Source organism: Phasianus colchicus, chromosome 2 (assembly GCF_987193195.1).
Source record: "Phasianus colchicus chromosome 2, bPhaCol1.hap1.1, whole genome shotgun sequence".
Classification (NCBI taxonomy): Eukaryota; Metazoa; Chordata; class Aves; order Galliformes; family Phasianidae; genus Phasianus; species Phasianus colchicus.
This window is the reverse complement of record NC_143437.1, coordinates 14146335-14158503: the sequence shown is the minus strand read 5'-3', so window position 1 is coordinate 14158503 and position 12169 is coordinate 14146335. Positions and strand designations below refer to the sequence as shown.

Here is a 12169-nt window from a genome sequence, read left to right as displayed (position 1 = left end):
ACACTCATAATGTCTCTCTGGTAGACTCATGCAGCAGATTGGTTGTTCATAAATCTTTGTTCCAATAAAAACCTCAGTGGAGGGATTTTTTTTTTTTCTGATTTTTTCTCCATTATGTTTTTTCTTGTAAAAATTAAAGTATATAGATCTCTGTATGTGGATGATTAATTTCTCTATAACAAACCAGCTGTGGAGCCTGGCAAGACTGTACTCAGATTACAGTCTTAAAATCATGGGTGGACTTGATATTTTTCTTTCCAACCAGTTGTTCCATACAGTTGTTCTCATAAAAATGAATGGTAATTGCATTGCTCGGTATTATCACTGCATTTCTTGTCATATGAATAGGTTCATTTTAATGCTACCATCTTAGATTGTTATGAAAATTAACTTAATTTGAACTTAAGAATGTTGCATCTTTTCCTCTCTGATCAAGAGCCAAATCCCACGGTACAGTACAGATTCCAAGTAAAGGCTTTATGTACTATATTTGCATCATGTGATTACAAGCTTTACAAAAATGATTCCAGATTACCCATTGCTTTTCATACATTAAAAAAAAAAAAGTGTATTTGTTCTACAGATAAAACAGAGTTGACACTGAAGGAGAGAGTAACATAACTGTGCTAGGAACTGAACTGTTCCATTTTCAGTGCCACAATCAGTTTTCTAAAGATTTTTTTGGGTAGAGATACTATGCTGTACTGTTTTGGGGTAGAGGCAAGAGGTAAGAAATTGTCACTGTTGGAAGTTATCAGTCATGTATCTTTGGAGAATCTCGAAGCAGCTACAGAAATTCTATTTTACTATAAGAAGTAACTGAATTAACTGAAGCTAAAAACTAAGTAAATCTGCATGTGAAATCCAAACAAAATTGCAGAAATATCAAGTAAAGAAAAATATATCAGATTGGTTCAGTTTAATGTTAATATATAGACTACTGGATTTTTTTTACTCTAAATGTATAAATCAGCACTAACACTACAATAGTAGAAGATTTATTTTAAAAAGATTAGTTCCCACTTGAAAAGTAGTTCATTTAGTTAGTTTACTTTGTTTTGCAGTTTAGTAGCCATCATACAACACACTGAGTCATATTCAAAAGTGATTGAAGTTAACCTCTTTCTTTGAGTGGTTCTCTTTGCTCGTTTCTTGGTTTCTTCCATCAGGGATGATTTCTTTGCTTTTAAAGCAACCTTTTTCCCTCATACACCGTGGTTTATTTCCTCTGTTTGTGTAGCAGTTTGTAACTCTAATTTTCCTGTGCATTTGATTGTCACTGGTCATGAAAGGATCTTTCTTTGGTACAGGTAAAGAGATGTACGATGTACATTGTATGTAACTGATACGGCTGAAAATTAGATCATTTTAAGAAAAAAATATAAATTAATAACTAGATAAAGACCAGTCTGTTGCATACATCATCATGTAAGTGTATTTTTGCCACAATATCTGTATGTCATAAAATTTATACTTGAAAGTAATGGGTGCTTTCCCTTTTCTGTTTCTCTCAGGACAGATATCAGTGGATGGATTTATGCGATATCTGAGCGGAGAAGAAAATGGCGTTGTTCCACCTGAGAAACTGGATTTAAATGAAGATATGTCTCAACCACTGTCACACTATTTCATCAATTCCTCACACAACACCTACCTCACAGGTATATTGTTCGAGAGATCTGATTTCTTCTCTTACAAGGATTCATAGTATATTTGTCTTGATACCATAAAGAATACCAGAAGTGACAGTGGTAAGTGATGCATTGCTTAGTCTTCAAGGAAGCAAGGGTAACACTTATAATTTGTTTTTCTAGCTGCTCCAACTCATACATCAAATATTTCTTCATTAACAGATGAGCAACAGTTGTGTTGTTTAGATAATGTCTGATGAAGGCTAATGAGGTTCCTGGAAAGTTTCCTTCTACTTAGGTAGGATTCCAAGAACAGGTTCTTATTTAAGAAGGAGAGGCAATGTGCTTTCTGTGCCTACCAAGAATAGCCAAACAGGTATGCAAAATCAGTAGGAAACATCTCTGTAGCTAATAAATTTGCCTTAAATATTAAATCTCACAGTTCTGTGAGTTCAGTGAAATTTGCTTTGATTCAGAGATTGGAGAGGTCCCAACATGGCATGTAGCTTTCTCACAGTCAGTTCATATCTGCAAGGATTGGAAATCTGGTCATTGACTACATATCTAATGTCTGAGCTGAGATTTTTAGGTACCATCAGTACCACTGATAGCCAGTACCATCCTACAGATATCAGAGCTGATCAGGACAGTCATGTCCTAAAAGTCTAGAAGTGTGGAAGCCAGAATTAAGGATGGAAACTTGTTATTAGTCCAATCCTTTCTAAATTTTTAATTGTAACATGGCTGACCTAACATAGTTATTATAGCAGAAAGTTCACCTTAGAATCATAAAATTCTGTGAATTAGAACCCTGAAATTGTCCAAATTCCATTTGATTTTTATGTGAAAGTCTTCATGTTGTCTCAAAATTGCATCTGCAGATTTCTTCACCTGCATGTCCAATGAATTGTAGAAATTCCATTTGGAAGTATGAACCTCGGTCTTAAATTAGCATAAAATTCCTGACTTAGTAAACTGGGGGAAATAAATCAGAATAAACTCAGGGGATGGAGCAAACTAAGTTCAAATCTCCTTCAAATTCCAGTTAAGAGTGTGTATTTTCACATTTAGAAGCACGAAACACATGCCCTTGCCTTTTAGTGGGTTCATTATGTTCAATAAGTGTGTGGCAGCTGGCTTACAGTGAGATTTATGATGCGATTTTTATCCATGTATTACAAAAACTGACAGCCTTAGATTTTGCATTGAGACTAGACCAAATACAACAATAGACATTACATTTTCAGTCTTCCAGAAAGGACTTAATTCAGCTGAAATCTGTGAAATTAATGATCGCAAACTATTCTTTATCCCAAGATTTCAAAGGGCCAGCTGAAGTGCTTATGGCATTGGAAGCGAAGCTCCAGTAACACCTCTGCCCTCACAGGAGATGTGAAATAGCAACTAATCTTGTAGTAATTATTAGAAAAATAAGAAAACCATTCCATCCAGCCTTACTTTATTATTGCTGTTCTTAATATTCTACCAATTATTTTCCCTTTGTTGGTTTTTTAAACCCAGAAAAAGAATACACGAAGAAACAATATTATAACATAAAAAGAAACATGTGCACACTCTGAATTTATTTTTAATTACCGAGATCATTTTCCTAGCCTTTACTAGAAACCCTTGGCTGTACATCAAGTCCTGATTATTTATTTAGAAGTGTTAGTGCTTTCTTTTTCTTAGGGAAATGTAATTTTTAAGGTAAAAACTCATTGATAAAGAAGGGATTTACAGTGAGCCTAGGCTAGATTAAAAGAATATCTTTTAGAAACTTTTTTCCCTGTCTCTCACTGGTGTCACATTTTTCTTGTTTTGTTTTGTTTACTCATCTGAGCTCTTAAAGTGCAGCTGCTTTTTTTTCTGTTTTCTCACCTGCTTTGCCTCAGGTTGTCACAGTGGAGAGTGAAATAGCAGCATTTCTCTCAGCAGCACCCAAAGTCTAAGAGAAATTATGGTTATGTGTCATTGCTAACATTGCACACATTGGCTTTGCAACTTGTTGCATATATGACATGCTAAATATGAAAATTACAAGTCTATAATATATGTTTTGTCTTTGAAGAAAAAGAATAGCAGCAGTAGACTGTGGAGCTATCACTTCAGAGCACGTAGCCAGCAGGGGACTATGTCACTCACCCTGAGCATAGAATCATAGAATGGCCTGGGTTGAAAAGGACCATAATGGTCATCTAGTTTCAACCCCCTGCTATGTACAGGGTCACCAACCACTAGACATCTGCTTCCCTGCTTACAGTCCGGTACTTTCAGATATTTCTATAAAGGGTCTTGTGAGAAACATGTTCTCTTCTCCTTTATTGATTCTATGGTCGCTCCTGTAGCATCCTCCAGCTTTTCTGTTCTTAGTGATTCCTCAGTACAACTGCTGTCTGTCATCTGCGGTCAGCCCTTCTCTAAAGCCTTCGTCATTTTAAAAGTCTCCAAAACAGTATCTCTGCAGTTTCCAAGATGACAACAGCATATGGAAAGGAAGGAATTATGGGCAGTATTCAATCTGAGCATGAGCTTGTTCTGAGAGCAAGAGCGGTTTTTGACTGGCTGCTTCATGCCCCTCAAGCTGTTCTAAGCTCAGGTGATCAGCTGAGAAGATCAAGGTCTCTGGTGTCTGCCAGCCCCACCAAGTCCTTCCTGGTGAACTAGAGGGTAGGAGAACTCAAGGGGTTGTTTCATTATTCCCCTTCAGAATATTGTGAACGTTTGTGCAACACTGAGGAAAAGGGCTGAGTTTTAGAGATGAGGTAGATTTGAACATGACAACTTTGCCTCAAAGGAGGGAAGCCGCAGACCTCCGTCTGCTTGCTGTGGCATGTTTTTGGTAGCAGCTTCCACAGCTACAGTGTTTACTTCAGCCATTAAATTAACTTAGCAGTTAACTTTAACTAAAAAAGAAATCGGTGGAGAGTAACCTGTTGTTGCCTCACAGAGGAAAGATGATATTTGTTGAAGGTCTTAGGAGTTTGCTGAGGCACCAGTTTGGTGCCCTACTCTGAAAATAAATTCCTGCACGCCTATGCAGAGGACTCTCTCTCTCCTGAGAGGCAGGGCGGGCTGCAAAGGAGTTCAGGTCAGGAGGAGAGGTGGATCCTACTGATCCATTCCTAGTTCAAAGATAAGGCAGGAAAAGCTACTTCAGTTTTGAATGATTAGACATTATCATAAGGAAGATTGTTTTTATACTTTACGTGGACAAACTGATGGTTTTGCATATGATGTCTCACCATCTGGAGTCAGATTAGCGAGGATTAAGATTAAATAAACTGTCGGTGTACAGATATATACAACTTTTGGCAAACACTCAGATCTTGGGCAGCTTCTGTAAATTGGTGATTCCTATCTGTCTGAGACTCTCTTGCATCTTCCTCTAAGACAGCTGGCTTTTGTGAGAAAATGAGTATTCAGGCAGACCTTTGATTAAAAGTTGGATGTCCTGCTGTGTAAAAAATTTTTGTATGTTTGTTCCTGTTTTGACAGCTGGATGCTTGTACTTGTCCTGTTAAATCTCAGTTTACCTTTTTATTGTCCTATGGGGTACATGTTCCCCTTAACCAGTTTCACCCATGCCAGCTTGAACTCTCATTCTGAAGCTATATTCCAAATAAGAGTTTCTAGTTTTTAAAGTGAGTGGAAGCCATGTAAAAAGGAGAGAAAAAATTGAATAGATTGTATCCTTAAGGCAAAACTAATCATTACAGTCGTGATCAGTGGTTGGCACCAAAATTCATAGAGGAAATTTGCTTCCAATACCAACAGAGGTCAACATAAAGACTAAAAAAAAATAATTGTTTGATGAGATCTGACTTTGGATTCTCAAGAAAAACAAAGATCATTAAAGTGTTTTGTTACCTGTCAGCAGTATTTCATTCTCTACCGCTCTGTCAGTTTTCAGGATCTTCTATGCCTTTTATCATCTCTCTTTTTATCTTTTTTTGGTGTGTTTTAAGGCCAACCAGTGGCAGGATAGTGAAATAAGGGAACTGTTCTTTTCCCCCTCTTTAAGGAGGATAAGAGTGTGTTGAGAAGAGCAGAGGAAAGTCTCCTTTAGTAGGTCCCTGTGGGTCTCACGCCCTCAGTGCAGTTGGAGAGACTCAGCTGGGTGAGCAGGAGGGTTGCAAGAATTCAAGGTCTAGTAGGTCCCACTGCTGGGAGCCCATAACGCCCAGTGCCAGTTCTGTCATGTAGCCTGGCTGCAGCAGTACAGCTGCCCAAGCGCTACTGACTGCTAAGCACAAATGCAGACTCAGACTGACTAGCCCCAGGCATCCTGGCATATGCAAGAGTTACATCTTCCACTGTGCTGGACCTGAATTGCTACTACAAGTGTATTCCTGCTGCTGGCTGGACCAAGCCAGACACATATCCTACCTTGGTCCAGTGTAAAGCATTAAAAATTAACAGGTGTATGGCAAGAGCATTGTTTAGACTAGCAGTAGCAGAACTGCCATGCATGGGTTTTAATTCAACAGTTCAGTGTGTGGTGAAATATCTTGAGAGGAGAATAAATTTAGATAAATGTACTATGTCTGAAAAACCTGAAAAACAGCACCTTCTGTTACTGATAGAGTCAAAAGCCAACTTCCCAGTAGTACAGGGGTCTGAGTTTGCATGTTGAAAGCTACAATGTATGATCAAGAGCAGGGATTGCTTTTCCAGGACTTCCCTGAAGAGATGAGATCTAGCATCACGTTTATGTAGGGCAAAGGGACTTGCAGCTGCTTTTTCATGCTGGGAGAAAATGTTGTAGTAGGTGATTAAGGTGGCAGGAGCAGCTTCTGTTTCAAGAGTAATAAAGGGACAACAAAGACCTGGGACCAATTTTGGGGAAGATAAACATCTGAAGATCATAATTAAATTTTAAGTTCATGCATTGCTAGTGTCTTGCACTTAGAAAAACTGCAGTGAATAATCCCAACAAAGATGCATTTGCTGAGAAACAAGTCACTTCCAGCTATGGAAGCATGGAACTGGTGTGTATGGGGAAATGTGGGTCTTATATGAGTATAGGCTTATTAGCTTTAGTGTCCTTTTTTGTGTCAGGTATGATTTGGCCCCATGTTATAATATGTTATAACATATTATATATGTAATATGTATATTTGTCAAAATCTGTTTCTACCTGAGAAATGAGGTGGTAAAAATATTGTGGTGGTGTTGTGGATTCTTTTGTATTATAGAAGGGGATACATAATGTTTTCAATTTCCAGTATTACAAATTTGATCTGTACTCAGGATATTAAAAATATCATTCTGCAGCTATTCCCCTTAGTCTGTGTTAGCACACTTTGGAATAGATGCAGATGACACAATGGAAGTTTATAAATAATACAGGTTAAAAAACTGAGCAAACATCTCTAATAATCTAAATTTAGAAAAATAAGCTATTGAGAGTATTGAAACTCTTGCTATCATTTTGTGCTTGGACTAGGAGTCTTTCTTAAGATTGAATGTTTTGGAGGTTAAACATCGCCTTGCCCTTAGCAGGAATCCTTCCAAAAGGGTTGAGCCTCATTAACGAGGTAGTGTGGAAAAGTGTTACATGGCAAATGATGCACATCATGATTTACTTAAGCGCTTTTGAAGGTTATGGATCTTGTAGTCCAAAATGCTTAGCAATAATGACCGGTCATCTCTCAGCAGATATAGTAGTTTGTTAATCATAAAATAATTTGTTAATCAAAATGCAAATCAAAATGTTTTGAGACCAAGGAAGAGAACATGAAGACAAGATTTCTAAGTGGATGTGCTTTTTCAGGCAGCAGAGCTCAGAGGACCCATTTAATGTCAGTTGCTTAGGTATGAACACATGGAAATGTGTGCTGTTGTACCCTGATCTGTGCTACTGCTTGTTTGTACCCTGTAAAGACAAAGAGCCACTGATTACCACGAATACTGAGATAGCACCAAGACTGTTATTGTGTGAGTAAAGATAGTTTGCCATAATCAAAGGAGTGGCACACAAGAAAGTGAAGGAAAAAAGAGACACATCATCACTTTGCTGACTCCATTTAGGTTTTCAGAATCTTCCAACACTAGCCAAATTATGTTATTGACATGCATTTCCTGATGGTTCCAGTAGGTGCTGAGAAACTTTAGGGATTTCAATAGGAGTAATGTTAATATGTTTTGAGTGTTTATGATTGTTTCAGTTCATGCATCAGACACACACAGTAAACGGGAACTTTCTACCAAGAATAGATTTTCTGTTACTGTGGAATGTATAGTGGAACATAAAAATACAGGGAAAACAGACAGTGCTGTTGGTGAAGCCAACTGAAACGTATAGTTCTCAGCATAAAACCTAAACATAGAGCCAAAGAGACAATAAAACCAGGATTAATCTGCACTGTATTATATGCTTGTCTGGATAAAACATTTTGTGTAACTTTCATCAGCGAAGAATCTTCAGCATAAATGAACTCACTGCCTCCTTAGAATGCAAGTGAATTCCCTCCAAAGGATCCATGAAAACCTTGACACATTTGCTAGAAAGCAGGAAGCTGCATCTATTTTCTTAACATAGAAAGCAAACACTAGTTTGGTCTTCCGTTATCTTTCTCTCTGTGCTTGAAGAAATTTGTATCCATCCAACTGGAGCCCAACCTCTTGAAAAAGCAGAGAGCACTGAGGCTGTAGATCCTTCCCTGAACACAACAATGGACTTGTTTGTTCAGTATTTAATACTTCCAAAGTTTGGGAAGAACTAAGTTTTCCTTCTTTACTTTTAGATTTATATTATGCCATTGTAGGAAATTGGTAGTCTAATTAAACTTATTCCTACCTAATATAGTATCACATCAGGAAATGTTACTGACCTATTCAATGCAGTGGTTACAGTGTTAAATATAGATTTGAAACCTGGTAATGGTACCTACCATTAGTGATTGTGCAGGAGGTTGATTTTATCTGGCAGTGAACATTGCATAATATTTGAAAATTGCTGTCCTGAGTTGTCTTTGAATTTCACATTGTTTGTTATAGGGTAACAAAGTCCTTAGAACTGATACAAGTTATTTCATATTGATTCTGTCTAACAGAATTTTATGAATTGGCTTTGATAAAGTGATTTCTCCTCACTCACAATGGTTTAACTTATGGCAGAACGCAAACCATGACATTGACTCTGCCTAAGTCATTTCCATGAAATCATTATGTATTTTGTATGCCTTTGAGTGTTATTCCTGTCAGCCGAGGGTAGAAGATGCTGTTAACTCTAATTATCATTAGATTATTTGTATTTATTCCTGAGGCCTAAAATGACTCTCTTTTTTCATGCCCTTGTTATGTTGTCTCAGCTGGACAGCTGGCTGGGAATTCTTCGGTGGAGATGTATCGGCAAGTGCTTCTGTCAGGCTGCCGCTGTGTGGAGCTGGACTGCTGGAAAGGGAGAACAGCTGAAGAAGAGCCGGTCATTACACATGGGTTCACTATGACAACTGAAATATCATTCAAGGTACAGTGTGCTGGGGTGGCTAGCTTCAACTTGGGCAGTTTTTTTTTCACGTAAAATGCGTGACAAATTCCTTGCTACAACATTGTTGCAAAGGTAGAAGGGAGGAGAAATTTACAAGTAAAAAGATGTTTTAAGTGGAGATTTCAGAGTATGTGTGGAATCATTGGAAGAGGTGAACCTTGCAGGGGAAGAGATTTTTGGTGATTACACTTGTCCTGATACTGGGGATCAGATCTGAAGTACAAGAGGAGAAAAATTAGTAGCTTTGGAGAATGTGTGGAGATATTAATGCCTTTCAAACCTTGGACTTACCATCTGTATTTCTGAATTTCATCTTCCATTTCCCTTTTCTATAGTAAAAGGTAAAAGCACTACCTTAGCAATAACATTAAATTGTTGCCTTGTTGCTACTGTCAGAGATGTTTTTGATCTGCAGTGTTAGAGCAATGAGATAGAGATATTTTAACATAGTATTAGTATTGGTAGTCAGCACAGGTTGTAATGATACTTCGAGATACCATTTTTGAAGAGTGAAGAAGTAATTCTTGTTCATCTGAGACACTAACTCACTATGGAAATATATTTCTAGACTTATCGGTGTGCAAGAAGACGTGGAAAAATGTCCATTTCTGAATTTGGTTATATTGCAGGTGATAGATGTGGTTTTTCTACAGATTACAAATTTGAAGCATGTGTCCCACATCTGAAGCATGAGTTGCTGTTGTTTTTTCTTCTATCTTATATTTCCTTCCTTGAGGAAAAAAATAACAGTACTACTACACAGACAAAACACCAAATTTCACTCAACACCAGAACATTCCTTACTTTTTGTCAGCTTCTTTTCTCTAACTCTCCACTGATTGAATTAATCACAGGAAAATGTGAAATGCAACCTTCTTTCACTTTCAGTATTAACTTTCTCATGAAACTGATGAAAACCATTTATGTTTTTATGCACAGAGTTTGATTGCTGAAAGTCCTTTAGTTAGGGTAGATAGCTCTCAACTTTTTTGGCCATGAGGTGGAATTTAAAACAAAATAAACCTGATTCTTAAAAGGAGGGTTGGTAGGAATGAGAATCGCCCTGCTAGCAGCCATCCTGGTAGCTTAGAAGTTCACCTCTAAGCATTGTTTTTGCAGGAGAAGCGTGGAATGGGTTTTAAACCAAATCAAGTTAATTTTGTGTGTCAGTTCAGGGCAAATATTTTTCTCCACACAGAAATTGTAAAAATGTATTGACTGCTGTTTTTCTTTTCAACACTCAACATACGCTGCTTGGATTAAGAGGAGCAAAATGATAGTGAAATAATGTGTCAGAAGTACATGGATCAATTTAGAGTGATTACTGGGTCTCGAATATTGAATCATTTGTCAGTTCATGCTTTTGGCGTGACCGCAGCACACAGTGTCTCAAACATTCACTCTCTTGCCTTTCACTGCCTCAGATAGACTTTCTGAAGTGCAAAGAAAGAAGGAATAGATACTGCCCATTCCTATGTTGCTGGAGTTTTTGTTCTGAGGTTTTAGTGGATTTTTTTTTCTGTTTGTTTGCTTTTTGCCTTGCTTCATGACATTTAGAAGATTTTTCTCAGCAGCAGACTGCGAGCTGCTGCAAGGATGTGATCTTATAGGGAACCAATATTTTTCATGCCATAACCAGGAATCTGTGTACTTGTAAATACCTTGGAGACCTGTTTCAGGTGAGTCATTCTGCAGCAGAAGTAAAATGTGGCACTTACCATGTTGTTCTTTTCTGACCATAGAGAATTTGCATTTACATTTGAAGGCATTGTGAGACTGAATCACTGTTATGCCACAGAACCAATATCTGAGGTTTTTATCCTCAAATTTCATCATTGTCATCCTGGTTTTTACTCTTTTAGGTTATTCTTCTCCATACATGCTGAATTTTATCCCTTTTTGCAGCTGAGAATGCAGTTGAAAATGTCTTCATGGATTTATTTACAGCTAAAGCAGTGCATAAGAGCCTGAAAAGCCTCAGGACTGCTCTCAGCAGTGCTTTCATACCCAGTCTCCGGTCTTGTTAAGCCCTGGGTCATGCTCTGTACGCAAAGGGGGTAGGATATAAGTGGGTGGAAACCAAGCCAACAGTGGTAGAAAGCATTTAGATGAGATGACTTAATATTTGTAAGTCTGTTCTCAGCCTTGCTGTTCCCTTGCAATGGCAAAATTGCCAGAGATGGTCTTGAGAGTCCCACATTATAACCAGTGTAAGGTGGCATCAGCATTCAGTGATTTACTGGTGCTGGAAAGAGCGTGCAGCAAGAGTCACTCTGTTGTATGTTGTTTGCCCATGGGAGAATCACTACTGTGAAACTGCAGCTTCCTTCCTGCGTTCATGCAGCCTTCTGCACCATTTACTGTTCCCTCAGTAAATACTTTGCCTTTCTGCTTTCTTTAAAGATATAGTTGAAGCATGTGAATGGTTAGTGATATGTGAGGCATTCATATATTGGATAGTTGCAGTTTATTAAATGGAGTCATTCATCACCTGTTGGAGTGTGCTGAAGAAGCTACTTTCTCATCTTGTAAGACATGCTGTGACAGTTCATGCCTTTTGTAAAGGCTGTAAATTGTGGACATAGCATAGCTTATATCAGCAGATCTTGAGATGGTGTATGCATTACTTTCAGCCCAAAATCAGAAGGAATGGACCAGAAAGTCTGCTTTCATGTTAGGAAGTGCATTTCTTTTACACTTTTGAATGTAGCATTTTCAAGTACGGAAAGTGAATAAAAGGAATCCCCATGGAGTGATAGTTTGAAATAAATAAATCTTAAAATTTTAAGTCACTATTATGATTTGGGGTGGAACAGGCTTATGAGATCTTTCAAAATTCAAAAGTTGATAGCAAGAACAGTAAAATCTTCAGTTCTCAATAAGTTCTCTTGAAAAAAAGATCAATATTCCAATAGGAAATTGTGAATCATTTCTAATGCTGAGTGCATTGCTGTATCATGTACCTCACTAAAATTAGTGTCACCAAATGATTAAGCTACTATATTTACAGTTGTTACTTTCTAGCAAAGGCAAAATGACAGTTCTA

At 37.7% G+C, this 12169-nt stretch overlaps 1 protein-coding gene across 7 annotated transcripts in view; it reads left to right on the top strand.

Moving 5' to 3' along the window:
- Nucleotides 1-12169, top strand: part of PLCB1 (phospholipase C beta 1) — a 376089-nt gene that overhangs the window by 258696 nt on the left and 105224 nt on the right. For all 7 annotated transcript variants that reach the window (XM_090134858.1, XM_031597889.2, XM_090134862.1 and 4 more), the window contains 2 exons: nucleotides 1515-1661; nucleotides 8945-9102. In XM_090134858.1, coding sequence (XP_089990984.1) covers nucleotides 1515-1661; nucleotides 8945-9102 — 305 coding nt within the window. The remainder of the gene's footprint in view (nucleotides 1-1514; nucleotides 1662-8944; nucleotides 9103-12169) is intronic.